The 19,329-nt window shown below is 35.6% G+C and overlaps 1 protein-coding gene across 1 annotated transcript in view; it reads right to left on the reverse strand.

Annotated features, from left to right (window-relative positions):
* LOC145686577 (uncharacterized) overlaps window positions 1–18,932 on the reverse strand; it is a 29,357-nt gene extending 10,425 nt beyond the window's left edge. Inside the window, exon 1 of the mRNA XM_081760014.1 lies at window positions 18,898–18,932. Within this exon, the coding sequence (XP_081616140.1) occupies window positions 18,898–18,909 (12 nt within the window). The 5' untranslated portion in view covers window positions 18,910–18,932. The remainder of the gene's footprint in view (window positions 1–18,897) is intronic.
* Window positions 18,933–19,329: the final 397 nt, after the last annotated feature.

Raw genomic sequence — 19,329 nt, forward strand, 5'->3', positions numbered from 1 at the left:
GGTTAGATTCTATGAAATCCTACGAAAAATGGTTGTGAGACTAAGATAAATTAAAAACAAATATGTTGATAAAGTTGTTCTAAAACTAAAATCAAATGTAGTATTAAACTTGGGTAATTCTGTACATTACCATATTTCCATGAAAGTGAACAATATTACATTTAAAAAACATACAGGGTGGCCCAAAAGTAGGTATAGAGACCCCGTACTGATCAGCTCACTGTATTTTATATCATTTCTTATTGTTATCAAACAGGTAGACCTAGTTTCTTTATAATTTGTTCTTAACGTCTTTTTACTTATAACTTAAGCCCGGAACAGTCGAAGCAAATCAATCTATAAACTAGAATGTTATACTTGATCAATGCAGGGGTGTATATCTACTTTTGGGCCACCCTATATTTCTGTTAGTACTAACGTAATTAGACAGGTAATGATACGCGTGGCTTCTATTAGCTCTTAAATTCAATATAAAATTTAGCTGTGAAAAGGATGATTTCTTAAAAGCAAGACTTGCAGGAGTCTTGCAAGCAAGAAAAAGATCAAGAGATTGGCTGCGCAAGATGAAGATCAAGGCTCAAATCCAAAACCAAGATGTTCTGGTACAGGAACGCACCCAGAAATTTTTATTGGGAGGGATCAACAATTTAGGGGGTCCAATATTACAAGACACTGTCTGTATAGTATTGAACCGTGTTGTTTTGTATCCGAAAAGACAATAATTGCTTCCACCTAAATTATCAGAAAAAAATGATATAAATTGTAGATTGTGTTATAAGAAAGAAAGAGTAGACATGAATTGTAAAATCAGGTCTTTAAGCTACTCTCTGCTAAATAAGCATAGTTTTACAAAAGAAGTATACAAATATACGTCAAGTTAGGGGGGGGCGGATCATATGAACCCACCGCGTGGATGGGCGCCTGATCTGGCATTTGCTCATCACTACTCATCTGCAAATTGCCTGAACACTAGCGACATCTCTTGGAGAGCGACATCTCTTGGAGACAGATAGGAGGTATCGCAGCTATTGACAACTATTAACCTGATTGTGATCTATTAGAAATTATCATTGATCACACACTGAGGCATCTTGTGTTGAAAATAAGTAATAAGAATAGCTAAATACTTTTGCCTAGATGTTTTTGCAACTCGTAACTCTTAAATGTTTTGAGGCATACATGTTAACATTACTCACAGACAGATGTTTTGCATTATAAATAGAATTCTTAAACACTACAACCCATGAAGTAACTACTACAGTTAATATTAATAAAAAAAAACGAATATCCTTGAGATTAGTTTGAAAAAAACATCTACCAGATCACAGCTATCTATAATCACAGATGGCTATTATGCGAACTCAAGACTATTATAATATTAGGTTGTTTTGATGAAAAATACAACGCTCAAATTATTTGTGGTCAGTATTCCTAGTCATTATTTATTACCTTTTACTTTGGTTCTGCTGGATTGAACATTCGTATAAAATTATCCAATTTCATTTTTAAAAAATTTAAAGTTTAGAACAAGAGATAACAATTACTACATTGTAAATATCAGTTTTCCTGATCAAGTAATTTTCTGCAAGTAATTATCCAAAATCTACAAATGTAATCTATCTCTCTTTTTTTTAAATAATAAGTTCCTATCTTTGTTAACTAGTAAGAAGAAGTTTAATTTTTCGTCAAATAATAGGCTTATGTCATACGTTTCTGTTTTTCTAAACGGTCTGTTTTATTACTTTTTCTTTGTTTTCTGCTATAACGTTTTTACATATTACCATAATTTTTAGTTTCTAATCTCTGATCTGTGAAATCAATGTGCTTTGTATTATCAACAGACGAGGCCTTGATAACAGTCAATCATCTGTAAATAGCAAGGAAAGATAAATATTGGAGAGAAAAGAACACATTAGTATAGATCACAGCTTAAATAGTACTCCCCGCTGGTCCTATGGCACTAGTTTTCAACTTTGGTTCCACGGGGTCCCAGGTTCGATTCCCTGTAGGAGAGTATTGAATGAATTACGGAGGTTCGAATTTCATCTTAAACTAAGGTCTATGTCTCATACAGTGTCAGTGCCGAAAAAGGATGATAGAGGTCAACAAAGAAAAAAAAATGAAATGAAATCTTTCATTTTTACGTCCCATGGTTATGCCGGTTAGTCTAAAGGAGACTGTGGTGATGATTAATGAATGAAATGGTGGAATGAAGAAAGTGAGAGGGAACGGGAGAACTCCGAGAAAACCCACGCACACGGTGTTTGTCCACCACAAAGTTCACTTGGCGGGGGCTGGGATCGAACCCGGGATCCCAAACACCAGAGGTGAACGCTCTACCACTGAGCCACCGCGGCCCCGTCAACAAAGAACAATACAGCTTAAGTATCTATGTTTGTGTACGTTAAAATGAAATCCTTAAGTTTAACGTCCCACGATTATGCAATTTAGCTAAAGGAGACGATGATTAAGGCAAGTAATGATAGAGGAATTAGTGTAATGAGAAAGTGGGAGGAAACGAGAATATCCCAAGAAAACTCACGGGCACGATATTGTCCACCACAAACTTACTTGGCTCGAGATCATGGATCCCATGCATCGGAGGTAGGACACTGTATCCCTTCAAAATTTGTTTTTGTTCAAGGGTTATCGTGAAAAATTAATGGGCTTAATACTACTAACATTACAAACTTTTAAGGCCTACTTGAGTCATTCTATTATTAATATTTTAAAAAATCGGTTTAACTGTTGCACAGGCAATAAAACCCTCATAAAAATACACAATAATATATACAGGGTGGCCCAAAAGTAGGTATACACCCCTGCTTTGATCAAGCATAACATTCTAGTTTATGGATTTATTTGCTTCGACTGTTCCGGGTTTAAGTTATATCTAAGTAAAAGGACGTTAAGAACAAATAATAAAGAAGCGAGGTCTATCTGTTTGATAACAATAAGAAATGATATAAATTACAGTGAGCTGATCAGTACGGGACTGTATACCTATTTTTGGGCCACTCTGTATATTGCGAGTTACATTCTGAAATACACAGAACCAAATGTGTATCTTCCAATGACGCTCAACGAAAAGTAGTACAAAACAATATTAACCCAAGGAATCTCCTATGGATTTGTATCTTAAGTGTTCTGCATGAAGGTTGATTCTAGCATAATAGCAGGATTAGGGTACCTACCTACACTGTAAAAATTAACAAACTTTTAAAACACTTTTAGTACAGATGTTGAGGGGAAATTGATGAAATAGTGTTTATAAAGTGAGCTTCGTGTGTCCGAAAGCGTTACATCCCTAAAAACAGTCAAGTATTGCATATTTAAAACACTTCTTCTCTGCAAATAGTTCGAAAACAAAGTGAGGACAACATAATATGTGTCATCTGGATGTGTTCAAAGAGTGTCGGTAATGTGTACAGTGTCTTACTGTGTCTAAAAAATAGTTTCTGTATTTTTTGCAGTGTAGGTAGTTACTTTCTTCTAAAAAGGTTAAGACAAACTGAGAATTAAGAGCTGGAGTAGAAGAATAAGTTAAGAATTAGGATTACGGATATCAGTTGTACGAGAACTGTGTACGGTTTCATTGCACAGGTAGTCACTTGCATACGTCAATTAACACTCCTCCGAAAACATTGTTTGTATGTTAAATTTGGAATTCACAATATTAATAATCGATTTCTTATGAAGTTTTCAGTTATAAATATAGATTATAAATTTAATATACCTATGGAATTTCCATTAGTAACTTAACGTATCTGCCATCCACATTGAACCATTGTCCCGTGTATATATATATAATCCCAAGATATAATGAACAGCGTTTATTAAAACCCTTAATTCGTACCATTCGTGACGGGGACAAATAGCCTCCATGCTGACGTCCGCATTAAACCTCAATTTATCCGTACCACATTGTTGTTTTCATTCCAACTTGCTCTCAAGAGTTGGTCATAATATAACCGCCATGTATACAAGTACGTAAGTGTTAAAAATATCACGGGCACTCCTATATTCTGAGAAAAAATAGAATATATTACACAATATTACAGCTAATTGTATTAGGTAAATTTTCACTGCAAAAAAATAAATTAGTATTTTTTTTTTTTTTTTTGCACATGTTTAGAAACGATTTTTGATATGTTTGACATGTTCAAAAATGTCCTGAAAGTGTTCTATCAATGTACAAAACGAGAAATGTATCTTAACAGTGGTTAATACAGAATGGAGCAGAGGAAACGCATGCTTTTTAAATCGATAATAGTCGGCGACGAGTAGGGATATTTATTTTGAACTATCGTTGAAAGACAGCTCAGACAACGCAGTTTCAGTCGCTATGGAGTATTGGAGCGTCATTGGTACTTCTGAACGCTGCAACCCAGGCCCGAAACCAGCCACAGAGGTTTGGGAGGGCCCATGAATATGTTAGGAGGGCCAAGTCATCAAAAATTCTCCTACACATATGTAAATTGTGTTTTTTTTTGTATTGAGGTTTGGAGGGGCCACGAAAAGTTTAGGGGGGACCAGGCCCCCTCTAGTTGCGGGTCTGCTGCAACCCATCGGAATATAGTATTTCGATCTGGGATTGTACCTCGACGTTCGACATTAAACTGTCGACGGAAAAGACGTTGAACCGTGGCCACAGATTCATTGTTTCTAAAGAACTGCTCGACCGCAAATACACGATGCTCTACGCTACAACGTTCCATAGCAACTGAAACTGCATTGTTTGAGCTGTTTGCCAAGAGTAGCTCAAAATCAATACCCCTACTCGTCGTCGAATACTAATGCTTTAAAAAAACATGTGTTTTCTCTGCTCCAATTATATAAACTTCCTTAAAAGTATCCAAAATGTACTTAAACTTCTGATATGTGTCTATGGGTACATGGTCAGAAACAACATGTAAATATGTAAAGTTAGGTTCATTTTGAGAACTCTTAGAGTAGTTCCTATTATCCACTGTTCGGAGGCGTTGGAGACGTTTCTGTTCACTGATAGAACACTTCAAGACACTTTTAGACATGTTAAACAACGACCAAATCATGTTCAAACGCTGATTTATTTTTTGCAGTTAACCAGGAAGATAATGTCTTTAATACAAATGTTATCCCCCATGTAAAGCAATATTATACATAAACATACGGAACCTTGACAAGAAACTTAATCAATTTTGACTTGGAAGATTAAACCAAGTCTGAGAGGCAGTTTGTATGCAAATAGTAACAAGCGGTTAAATCTTCCGAAAACAAGCACTTATCGGATCAATCAAATTCCTAACAATAGGCTCCATTACTTATGGTTCCAATCGAAACAAGATTAATGTTTGCTAATAGCAATCAATGTAATAAAAACAATAAATTTACGAGGAATTATTACAAATGCTTAGTTTGTGTTGGATCCATTAATAATTGTGAAAGCTTCCCCAAGGCACTAGAACTGACGGATATTATGCGTAGACGCACTTTTTAAATCTACGTCAGAGTCCATCTGTTCCTCCAATGGGGACAAGAATGAAGCGAAAGAAAAGAAATATGATCGATATAGTTGTCATGATAGCAATATTTTGCGGTAGAATTGCTAAAACAATATTTCAGTTGCACACGCCTTTAGCTTGAAGGCAAGAATTATTAAGTTTCACTATTCAAAAGTAAGGGTTTTCTTATTGCAAGATAATATCTTCATCAAGAAGCTATGACAACTGCATATGTTTTGTTAAAGGATTACAATGTTATTACTAAAAAGATATTTTCTTTTAGTTTATCATTTGACGATTATGCACGAGGCTAAGAGAATTAGCATTTTTATTTTGTTTAAGAAGAATACAACAGGTAATTCTACCCAATTACAATGCTCATATCAGAGTTACATAGAATAGCTGTAATATATTTGCTAAATCTATCCTGACTCATACCATGTACATCCAGAACATTTTTACATTTACTCAGTTTGTTGGGTGCACCCATCCTCCGCGTTGGTGATTGTTTTACTGCATTTGTTAGAGATTTCTTAAATGAAAGAAACTTCTATTGCCGACTCGTATGTTCATATCCTGAGATGAAATACAGAGATCAGATTCTTACTATTTACTTTGTTAATTAATATTTTGTACAAGAAAATCATGTCAGTTAACACTCTTCTGTGACTGAGAGACATTATGTTAAAATTTTCATTAAGCGAAGTACTATTATCATAGCTGGGAAAGATACCTGTTACCTTGTATACCAGAAACCATAAAAATGTATTTTGAACTTTTTCTATGATATCATAATAGAGTCTTTCTTCATGTGGGGGGTTCCATGTAATAGACGCGTATTCTAATTTTGATCTAACAAATGAAAAATATAATTGCAGTATATCATTCAACTTATAAAACTCCATTCCCATTCTGAAAACAAATCCAAGATACCTGTTTGCGTCTTTTACAATTTGATTTATATGATGCTCAAACGATAGTTTATCATATATTACGTCGAGATCTTTAACAGGTTGTTCCCCCTTTATTTGCTTGCCATTTATCGTATACTGAAATTCAAAGACATTCTGCTCCTTAGTGAAGGACACGGTTTTGCATTTATATGTATTAATGTTTAACAAATTGCTCTTGCGCCACTCGTTTACTCTGTCTAGAATAAACCTAACCTTCCTGCAAGCTAACACAGTCGTGTGTTGTTATAAGTCTCCTCACCTGCATAGAGTAGTTTATGTGAGTTTTTAATACAATCAGAAAGGTCATTAATGAACATTATAGAAAGTAAAGGCCCTAAATTACATTCTTATGGAACTACAGGAGATTGAGTGTATCCAAATGATCTATAGAATTTATAAAACACATACTGTTTTGTGTCCTGGAAACGGTGACGATACGATGATAGTAATGGTGGAATAATAAAAGTGGGAGGAAACGGGAGAATCCTGAGAAAACCCACGCACACGATGTTTGTCCACAATAAAGCCTCCTTGGTGAAAGCTGAGATCGAACCAGAGACTCCACGCGCCAGAGTTCAGTATTCTACCACTAAGCCAAGCCACTTCGATCCCACTAAAAGTTTAGAAATCTGCGTTATTACGATGACGCTAGTAGGCAATATAGTATTGTAATGTTAGACTTTACGTTCATCCGTTCGTTATTCCACACAATAAGCCTCGAACGAAAGCGAAGTTTCGATTTTCTTTTTCTTTCTTTCTTTTTCTTTTTCTTTTTTCTTTTCTTTTCTTTTTTTTTTTTTTTTTTTTTGCAATAGACAGTGGAAGCTATTATTTCAATTGAGTTTATTAATAAAGTTAATCAGTTAACATCTTCACGGGTAACATTGACTTTAATGGTGGCTATCCGTATCCCATTCATGAAATACCGGTACCGACCGCTACAGTTATCAGCATAGATATTCTATTTATAAATGTAAGTTTTCGGCTGGTCTCCTTGAAGCAAAGTTGATTTCCTATTAGCTCTCTTTTTTGATAAAATGTTTCATATAAGATTATTTCCAAATATATTCTACTACTGCAACAAAATTTCGGGAATCATACCAGCAGCGAAACGAGTGCTAGGTTAGTACTTAAAAGTTCTTCCCCGTACTCCAACATACTTTATATAATTCATTTGGCCGGTGCTCATCATCATCATCATCACATGTATTCTGAGGAGCCGCGGTGGCTCAGTGGTAGAGCGTTCACCTCTGGTGCATGGGGTCCCGGGTTCAAACCCTGCTGCCGCCAAGTGAACGTTGTGGTGGACAAACACCGTGTGCGTGGGTTTTCTCGGGGTTCTCCCGTTTCCTCCCACTTTCCTCATTCCACCATTTCATTCATTTCTCATAGTCACCATCTCCTTTAGCCTCACCGGCATAACCGTGGGACGTAAAATTCAAAAATGTCATTTCATTTTTTTCACATATATTCTGCCATTGACAGGTTATTTGCCGCAACTGAAAACCTTCCATGTTCCACGATCTTCCGCTAATCTCTTCGTCTTCACGAATGATTTTTCTGCTTTGATATCATCCATCAATCCATTCCGTCTCTTTTCTGCCACCATACCCCATCATGATACAGTTCCTTCTGAGCCAATGTCTCAATCAGTCTCTTTTCTTCTTCTTAATAATGTCTAAAATTGTTCTTTTAACCACCGTCATTTCTAACACTCTTTCATTCGTTTTCCGCTCGATCCATCTATTTCTCTTCATTCTTCTCTATACCCACATTTCTAAAGCTTCCAGTTGTTTTTAATCATTTTTGCGTAACGTCCATGTTTCTGCCCCCAAACAGTACAATACTCTAATAGAACGAGAAACGTATCCTTTCAGAGTTATAGATCAAGATTATAACGATCCAAAATGCTCTTTCATTGAAAACCCATGGGGCCTACCGTATGAGGTGCAAGGAACTACACGGGAATTAGTATGCGCCGTATCTAAATATTCATACATTACAATCCAAGGGATGAAAATAAGTGTGAGAAAGACAAAAGCCGTGGTAATTAGAATGAATCGATCGGTATCAAATATAGAAGTAAGAGGGGAGAAAATAGAGCAAGTGGCTAGTTTTCGTCCTGAGTAGTACCATTAGCTATTATATGAAGTGCGAACGTGAAATAAAAGCAAGGAAAACTCTTAATTGAAGCATTTTATGAATCTTTTGTTCAACTCTTTATTCAGAGACGGAGGGCGCGGTGGCTCAGTGGTAGAGCGTTCACCTCCTCTCCTTGAGGTTCCTGGTTCGATCCCAGCTCGCGCCGTGTGGACTTCGTGGTGGATAAACAACGTGCTCGTGGGTTTTCTCGGAGGTTTCCCGGTTCCTCCTACTCTCTTCATTCCACCATTTCATTCATTTCTCATCATCACCGTCTCCTTTAGCCTAAGCGGTAGACCCTATGACCGTGGGACGTAAAACTCAAAGATTGCATTGATCAGGGTTCCATATAATTGACTTTTCTTCCTCCTTAAGGCTTCTTTCACTATTCGTTTCCTTGCTCTTATTTCACGTTCGCACTTCATATAATCACTAATGGTACTACTCAGATATCGAAAACCAGCCACTTGTTCTATTTACTCCCCTCTTATTTCTATATTTCACACCGACCAATTCATTCCAATCACCATGGCTTTTGTCTTTCTCACATTTATTTTCATCCCCTGGATTGTAGTATATAAATATTTTGATACGGCGCATACTAGTTCCCGTGTAATTCCTTGACCTTGTGCGATAAGCCCCATGGGTTTTCAATGAAAGAGCATTTTGGATCGTGATAATCTTGATCTATAACTCTGAAAGGACACGTTTCTCATTCTATGTTTATTCGAAGTTTTTTTCTTTTATTTAAAACAAGAAATTTGGTTTTCGGAGTTTGGTCACTGCATTTCCAAACATACTACACAGGGCTAAGCCTTAACAAGAAGTAGTGGTTCCGATACGACCTACTGAAATATTGTTTTGAGAATTGATGCTTTTTAGATACACGCGGAACACATTTTGAACACTATTTGACCTATTTACTCAATAAAAATACCTTATAAGACTGTTTAAACACTGTTTCATTTTTATAGCATAGGATAAAAACCTAGAAATTTTGTTCAAGGCTTCCCTGAAATTAACAGCAAGGAAGGTTAAATTGCAGGATCTGTTTTTGCATCAGATTAGGCAATGGTTAAGTTGATGTGATAAGAAAAAAAATCACATATTTGAAAGTAAATTAATAAGTCCGCAAGCACTGGAATACCACTGGTCCCTAGCTATTGGCGTGGGAGAGCTGGGGTTCGATTCTCATCGGGAGCTCATGTGGTTCGGATTCCACGTTAAACAGTAAGTCCGCGTCTCATATAGCCTCGCTGCTGGACGGGAGGTCAAACTAAAATTAACTCTCTCTCTCTCTCTCTATATATATATATATATATATATATATATACCGGTTGGCGCGGAAACCTAACACTATAGGCAATGGTCTATAGAGAGGAATAATGATGCGCATTGAGATTTTGAAGTTATCCTATAGTCCACTTTTCAAGTCAAATTAGATCAATTATGATTTTAGATTATCCCTGGGGATGAATTTGAATAAACAAAGGCTGAAATTAGTAGTGCGAAAATATTGATAATCCAGGTTGAGGACAATCGGAGAAATGTCCCAGGAGAGAATTTCATAGCTCCGGAGAACAATTTTCTCCCTTGCCATCCCCTGAAATCATCACTGTCATTTGTGATAGTGTTAAATGTGTCAATCACAAACGAAAGTGTACGTGGGAAAAAAGGCGTATAGCAACATTATTAGTTGTTTGTTTATGAAATATGTGGACAAATTTCATCACCCTCACTGTATTTTTTGTGGAAGTGGGCCATGAGTTTCTTGAAAAGTATTCCTGCCTTCCGGCCGCAGAACACCCGGAGAAGTTGTGAAAGTAACAACCTAAGTACACGGATTGAAGAACTAATAATAAGGATTATCATTGTCTAGCAGTAATGGAATTCACGAAGGGAAATATTACACGTACACCCTAGTTATAATATAAAATGTATTTTTACATTTAAAAAACGATCTTCATAGGAAATAATATTTTTTTATAATTAGAATTTGAAACATTACTAGAAACAACACTATTGATTTATACTGATCAACGATCATATAGAACAGTGTTAAAATTATGCAAAACAAGCTTGAATTAAATGCTAAAACTCTCTTTCATCACATACCCAAATGTAAGCTTGCAAGATTTCTAGCCTCTTGGCTTTCCTTGATACTACCTTGAGCTTCTTTAAATAACTACAGAATATTGATCAGAACAGCCTAAAAATTTGCCTTTGGTCATTAGACCATTATATATAAAAAATACATAGAGATAATTTACTAGATAAAAATATACAGAGAACAAGATATTAACAATCATAATCACACTTCCGATTATTAAAAAGAAAACTGGATCTGTTTATTAGTAAGCTATGTATTCTTACTGCTGTATATATGAAATCCAAATGAGATAAATTGTCAGACATAAATAACATTATGCATTCACTTCCCTTCATATTAATATTCATGAAATATATGTAACAACGTGTCAAGCATTTAACATTGATGACATAGCCCTGGGGAGGTTAAGTTCTTAATGACGAGAAATCGTTCAGTTGTCCTGAGGCTCCTTACATTCAAACATGTGTACAAAAAATTAGAACTAAGCCTAAATGCTGCTTATAAAAATGATTGCCTAATGCTAGAATATTAGTTTTATAAGTGACAATCGGCGCTTTAATTAACTGTTAAAAGAAGATTTTAAAAAAGAATATAGGGGTGAATATGGATTAAAAATGAATATAACAATAATCAAAAAATTCTTTCTTAATGACGAATGTGACAAGCTATTTTTCATTCATAAGTTGAACATCATTAGAAATAATAACAATAATAGCAGTATTCAAAGAAATGTTCCAAATAATAACAGTTTATCTTGATTGTTTCTTGATTTATCTTGATTACATAATTAACCTGATTATGTGATGATACGTGATTCAAATCTGGTAATTTCACAAGAAGAATTTCCCTATGTAAAAAACGAAAACCAATTCGAAATGAGGCCAAGGTTTGATATTTAATTTAGGCACCTATCTACGCCATTTGATACTATAAACATGCTCTTGTTTTTTTAAAACACTAAACACATCTAATTTGGTTAACAAAATACCTATTGATATTTTCACTAAATTGAATTAAGAAGTTTCCTTTGGCCACTCATTATATTATTTCCTTCACTTAATCAAACTGGAAGTTTCTTTTTGAAGTGCCCCAAGGATGGTATGAAATAAAAACATGGTAAATACTTTGATAAGTGTAAAGACATGCTTTTCATTAATCTTAATGAATACAAAAAATCATAAAATTTCAGTTAGTTGGGTTGACACATAAGGATTCATCTCTACTTAAAAAAAATAGAAAGAAAGAAAGAAAAGAAAAAGAAAAAAGAAAAATAATGAGACTGTATGAATCGATGTTGAATTATGAGAAACAGTTTGAAGTTTATAAATAATTATGTATGGAATAATAATAGCGCTTTGAAGCTACTTTTAATGGGAACGATGTAAATGATCGTGTTCGAACTACGTTCGCTAGGACCTAACATAAGATTATAATCTTTATCACAGCTATTACGAAATAATCCAATCAAATGAGGGCACGGTGATCTCAGTGGAAGAGCGTGGGTTCCTGGTTCGATTCCCGGCCAGGTAAGTTTGTGGTAGACAACATCGTGCTCGTGGGTTTCCTCAGGGTACTTCCGTTTCCTCCCACTTTCTCATTCCACCAATTCTTCCATCCTTAATCACTTGCTTTAATCATCGTCTCCCTTATCCTAAAGGGCTTAATCCTGGGACGTTAAATTCAAAGATTTGTAATCCAATGAAAATACTTAAAAGTTTCAGAAAAAGCAACTAATTGTGTTAATTACATTCCGATTCATGATGTATGTCACAAGCAGAAATGAATTCGAAAGGAAGTACTAGGAGAAATGCTATATGGATCAGAATAGTTACAGGGGTAAATATTTCCTTCTACTCGAACATTCATTCTTTCTCCTACGTAAAAATGTCTTCATGCAAAATAAGAGAAAACCTGTTCTAATCACCAAATTCAATTGAATCCATTCTTGGAACAAAGATTGTATTTTACGAGCTTATCATTTGTTTTCAGTATCAACATTACGTGAGTCTTGGGCATAAAATTTAACATAGGCTCCTTAGTTCATGCCACCCCACCAGGAATCAGATAAATCCTCGGCACGAAATGTTACAGGGACCAAAAGAAAAGAATCTTTTTATAAATTATTAGAGTACATGTACATTACTCCGAAGGCGAATAACAAACATTTGAGCTCTGCACTAACAGAAACGCAAACCCTGGTCTCCCACTTATCTAATACACACTTCACTACTTAAATTAGCAATTTTCAAACGATATACCGCGACGGAACCACTGCTGTGCAGCCAGAAAATTGGGATATTAATTGAAAATAATTCACATTTTATAGAAGATTTTATTGGATCAGAAGATCCAATATATTTCAATCAAAAATTTTCTTGTAGGCCTAATATCTGGAGAACTACATGCAGTAGCTAAACCCAAACTATCACTTAATTCACGAGCAAGGTTTTCCAAGTGTCATACTCCGATTTGCATGAAACTCCTGGAATGAATAAAGGAATCAAAAGTAGGACATATGTGCTTTTTTTATATCGGTCAACGTGGGGGATGAAGGGGATTAACATCCCCGCAAACTGCGAACATTTCACAATATGTCTCCTTGTAGGAAAGCCATAACGAGCAACGCACTCTGTCGATTCGCTAAAATTCATAGAGATAGAAACAATAAGGGCAAGACATCCTAAAAGTAGTCGATACGCCTGGCAAATGGCGAATCAATTACGAATATTGTCTCATCATCTGTGAGAAGTGCTATGAATTCTTGAACGATAAATACCCATGTCTGATTGTCTTAAAACTATTGCTATAGAAAGATTTCAGAAAAACAATAGATTGGTCTCTTGTAAATATGGCCAAGGTGAAATGTAAGATTGGAATTCGTTACTAAAGTTTGAACAGTCGTTTGTTCCTGTTTTAGAAAGCCATATTTTGAGTGTTTAGAGCATGGTTACATCACACGATACTAGAAATTAAATGATAATTACGAACAAATCATAACACAATTGGATACCGATTTAATTTGTTTTATCCTTGATAAGCGTATTACAAGTGGAATGTTATCTCGTATTAATAAAAAGACAATCACGCCACAGTAAATTGTCTATCAGAGCAATATGTTCAAGTACAAGTGTGCCGATAAGTTATCAGTAAACAATGGTCACTGGGTCAATCGTATACCATGTGTCTTATATATCATTGATGACGTGCGCTGAACGATATATATATATACATATATATGCACAATACGGTATGCTTATCATTATGTTTATTGACCGTAATAAGTCAAAGCTATAATGTCCTAAAAAGGGGTAAACCCACTAAATGTCATGCGTCTACTTGCAGCCTATTTTGCTATTGCAAAAATTCCAGAACCACCTCCAAACAGGGCAGTGACACACCTTGCAAACTGCTTCCGGAAATTGATCAATGACGCTACAGATAGAACCATACTAATATACAACGATGACGTTTCTGTACACTTTGATTTGGATGAGGATGTCATGGAACCAAATGCCATCACTGACTGAAGAAGTGGTTGATATTTACGAGGATCAGCGGTGATATGAGTGGTAAGTCTGTGGACTTGGAATACAAGAGGTAAGCAGTTGAATTATGGAAGAGAGGAAAACGAGAGAGATTGTCATTACAGTCCATTATGCGACACTACAACAGAGTGACGTCCAGAAAACAGTCGTACCGTTGAAGTCTCTTCAGGTGGAATACGCAAAGACAAATTGCGTGAGGTATTGCAGAACTTTCAAACCTTCGTAGGTGTACATTTACCACTGCACGACGTAAATATGCATCGTTGGGCTCTCCAGGCAAGTCAGGAGCACAATCTCGTTTCATTTACGGAATAAAAAACATGGTTATGGGCATTTAAACGGGCGCACAATATTGTTTCACGTAAAGTAACCAAACTTATAGGTGTTTTCCAACATTAAGCAATGTGTATCTCTAACGGTGTAACTAGTTGTGATCTTCTTAACATGTGTAGTATTTCGTATGTTTGCAGTTTAGGCGGATGTTTATCCCCTTGATCCCACACGTTGGCCGATTAAAAAAAACACATATCTCCTACTTTTGATTTCTCTATTGAGTGCAGGAGTTTCAAGCAAAACAGTGTGCGTTGCTAGTTATGGTCTTCCTACAAGGAGTCATACTGCTCTATGTTCACAGTTCAGGGAGGTGTTTACCACCTTCATCCCCCACGTTGGTCGATTTAAAAAACACGTATGCCTTACTTTTGATTCCTTTACTCACTACAGGAATTTCAAGCACATCCACGTTGTGTGTTGCTAGTTATGGCCTTGAAAATAGGTGTCATATTGAGCTATATTCGCACTTTAGAGGGCTCTCTATCCCCTTCATCCCCCACGTTGGCCTATATAAAAAAATACGTATGTCCTACTTTTGATTTCTTTACTCACTCCAGGAGTTACACGCAAATCGGAGTGTGACACTTGGAGAACTTTACTTGTTAGTATGATGTCCTTATCCCGTAAAAAATAAGAAAATTTGTATGTAATTGTATATATATAATTTTTTGTATATATGTAATTTTTAAATCTGAATACATTGTTTTGTTCAACAAATTATTTGTGTTTAATTGTAAACAAAGCAAAGCTTCTACTTATGAAAACTATTACGAAAAGTCGATTTAGTGACCGTTCAAAAATTTTGTGGCGCCTGATTCAAAGCTAACTATTGGCCAAGATCGCAATATTTTGATGCATTTTTGGATCATTCCTAAAATTCTTATTATTTCTATCTTTCAAAACGGAGGTGTACCGCAGGTCAAAAGTTTAAGATTTCAAACGCTAATCTACATTGTTGAAACTATAGATGATCTGCCTCTTTCTAATGTTAAGCAATGATTGTTGTTAGACCTTTTCAGCGTTACTGTTTATTCTGTAGTTACAGAAGTAGTTCTTGTCAGAGTTTGGAATATAGATACCAGGGACGTACGCAGGAGAGGAAGTCCTAAGGGAGCCCTTACTTCCCTAAATCTTCACCTCCTTTAAATGTAGTCTAATTTTAAGGATGTTTTTTTAGTTTTATATAATTTATCTTCATATTGAATTTGGATCCCTCCCAAAATAAAATAAAATAGTGGCTGGCGCGATGCACGAGATCCCGGGTTTAATTCTTGGTGAGAGAACAGCGAACTCGCCAATTGTTCAAATTACATTTAAACAGTAAATTTTGCCCTATATAGCCTTATCATTGCTGACAAAGTTTGTAAATAGAAATCAGTCCTTTCACCAAAGTCAATTTGCGCGTCAACTAAGTCAGTTGCGGTGTATCGTAACGCTGTGCATAGTTTCAGAACAAATATCTTAATTTTTTTTGTATAAGATGACTATCAGGGTTATGCTATGACCAGTGAGTGGTACTGAAATACAGCTATCTCGGAGATGAGATAAGATAATGTAATTTTGGTATGCTTAAGAGTTCACGTATTCGCGGAGTATAACGAAGAACGATTATCAAGCATACATAAATAAACGACCTGAGACCAAACATGTTACCTTTTTTAGGGAGAGTGAGAGAAAATTGCAGTTTGCGTTTTGATAGAGTTCTGTTCATCAAACGAACTTCCATACATAAATCTTCGATATGCTTGTTTCCGGTTATGCTAATAACAGGTCCCTTCTGCTCTCTAGTGTTGAGCGCAAGAGTCTTGGGCTTGCAGTTTTGGCAAAAGTCTTGCATGCAAGACTAAGACTACGACCAAAACCAAGAGTCTTGTACAAGTACCGGTAGAGCGTTCACCTTGGTTCATGGGGTCCCTGGTTCGATCCCAGGTTTCGCCATGTGAGGTTTATTTGGTGGGCAAACACCATCTGCGTGGGTTTTTTCGAGGTTTTCCTGTTTCCTCCTACTTTCTTCATTTCACCATTTCATTCATTTCTCATCATCACCATCTCCCTTAGCCTTGGTGCATAACGTGGGACGTTAAACTAGATAACATTTCATTTCAAAACACATTAGTGGTGTTCTTGTTCCAAAACTAAAGAGGAATGTAGTATTGAACATTAGCAATTCCGTACACCATAGGTGCCGACTATATGGGTATGGCCTTGGCTCCGTAGCTCAAGCATCCGTTGGAAATTTTTAATATGTGCTCATAAAATTAATATCGAAATACTATTTTCATGACATTGACAACAACTTAGTGCATGTGTCCGCAAGCTTGATTTCATGGCCGGATGCTTATAAATTAAATTATTGTTTATCAATTTAACATGTAGCCTCCAGCATATAGAGGATTGATCGATATAACATTATACAACAGTAAGTAATCCATATTCACAAGTGAGGTGATTTTGTTCCTTGATACTGTTGGAGTTTGATACTGTTATTTTGTATTTGTAATATAGGTCAAAAGTATTTATATAAATTGAGGTTGCACAAAAGAGAGAGACAGTTGAGTCGTTTTAGTTTTTACTCAAATTATTCTAAAATATTAAGAGGTTTGATTATAGTTCGATATAATAAGAAATTGACTGTTTTGATTTAAATCTTATTCTTCTAACAATCAGATTGAACCTTGGAAATTTGATAGCTTACCTTCTGAACAGAGTCTTAACTTGATAATTTACAAAGTGCAGTACTTTTGCTTAAAAGCTATTCGCAGTACTCAAAATAAAGCTATTATTATTATTATTATTATTATTATTATTATTATTATTATTATTATTATTATTATTATTATTATTATTATTATTATTATTATTATTATTATTCCCTCGAGTTGAGGAGACTAGAACATTTGATGGAAACTGCTTTAAGCACTAGATCTGTGGTTCCCAACCTTGCTTACCTGGTGGCCCCTTAGTAAGCCCTTCATACTTTACACTCCCCTCCTGTTTGCTCGTTTGTCATATGTGCTTTTTTTTTATCTGACTCGTTTTGTGATTTCAGATGTATCTTCTCTAAATTCTCAAATATTCAATAATTATAATAATCTCACCAATTTATATTTATTTTCAGCAAGACTTCTGTATGTCATTGTAATGCAGTATTATTTTTCACCACCTTTGTTTTTCATAAATTCACAGTTTTACCTTATAGCCACTTTGGGAAAGTGGAATGAAACTTTAAACTTTTACGTCCCTTCCGGCTAAAGGAGACGGATTATAACATAAGTGATAGCGAAAGAATTGGTGATGCACTGAAAAAAATTCGTTATCCGGACAGCGGTATATTTTACAAACATAAGGAACCTTTCGTTTACTACGGAAATCTGTACGAAGCATACGTTATCCTATGTTACATACTTTTCCCGCTTACATATTACATTATACCGCCGCAAAATGTATGACATCTAACAGTTTTCCGTATATTACATACTTATACGTATGTTACATACGTCAGCTATATGTTATATACGTACATCTGTATGTGAGATCCCGACCGCTCACATACAGTTCTTTCTTTGGTACGCAAAGTACGTTTATTCGGAACACTTATACGGAAAGTACGTATAAAACATACGTTTTCAGTTATCCATATGGTGCAGAATGCTACATATTTTTTCTATAGTCATACATTACGATCAAAAGCTAGGATTTACGCATGTAACCTACGTTTTTAACTATGCCATATACGTTTTTCTTTGTGAGAATCTGGAAGAAAACGGTAGAACCCCGAGAAAAAACTCAGATATGATGTTATCTATCACAAATTCACTTTGCCTGGGGTTGAACCAGGGGCCCCTACCACCAGAGATGAGCACTGTGCCACTGAGCCTTTGTGTCCCCTAATAGTTGTTTTGTTTTGTACCTATTTCATTTAAAAATTCTTTGTAATTTTTGTAAATATGTATGAACTTCATTGCTCTCAGTGGTATGGGCCCCTTGTTCGCCATTTACGCCTCCAAGGGGGCACGCTACACAGGTTAGGAACCAATGCACTAGGTTGAACAGTATTAGGTGATCATATTCTCCCCCCCCCCCAAAAAAAAAGTCCTTGGAAACACTCCTTCTGGAAACACATGGTTTAACTTTAGTCAACAGAAAACAGTGAAATGGCCCTTTATCTTATCTTTGTTGAACACCGAAATTTCTTCTTACTCTTGCTCGAAATTATTCGGTTAACAACTGTAGCCAAAAGTTAAAACACAGTAGCAATAAACACACTGAATAAAAAAATTTAAAAAATAGTAACTTGGTTGAAGACTATGTAAAGCAACAAACACTCTTACCAAATACCACATGTTGTTTCTTAGTCTACACACACTCATCTTGATATACCTAGTCTAATAGAGATGCATTGCTATATATACGCTCATATAAGTGGTGGATAAAATCGTGGAAGGCGGTTCTTGTTTATTACACTCATGCCAAGGTAAATATGACGCTGAACATAAAATTATGATGGCTGTTAGTCTTGGAAAATTTGGTCTTGCAACCCAGTGCATGTCTTGTCCGGTCTGTTCGTTGACGTATTCTCTCTGTCCACATGAAAGCGTGATGCGTGGTCATCTGTGCAGATTTTTTTTAAAATAAAAGAACAAAAAAAATGAAAAAGACTTTGCATGTATTCTGTTCGTGTATATTTCCTAAGCAAAACTCTTCTTCTGTGAGATGTATTTTTAAAAAGTTTGCGTGCAGCATTTAACAGAAATTGCGCTGTT

The sequence above is a fragment of the Thermobia domestica genome, chromosome 5, assembly GCF_964235325.1.
Source record: "Thermobia domestica chromosome 5, izTheDome1.hap1.1, whole genome shotgun sequence".
NCBI classification, from domain to species: domain Eukaryota; kingdom Metazoa; phylum Arthropoda; class Insecta; order Zygentoma; family Lepismatidae; genus Thermobia; species Thermobia domestica.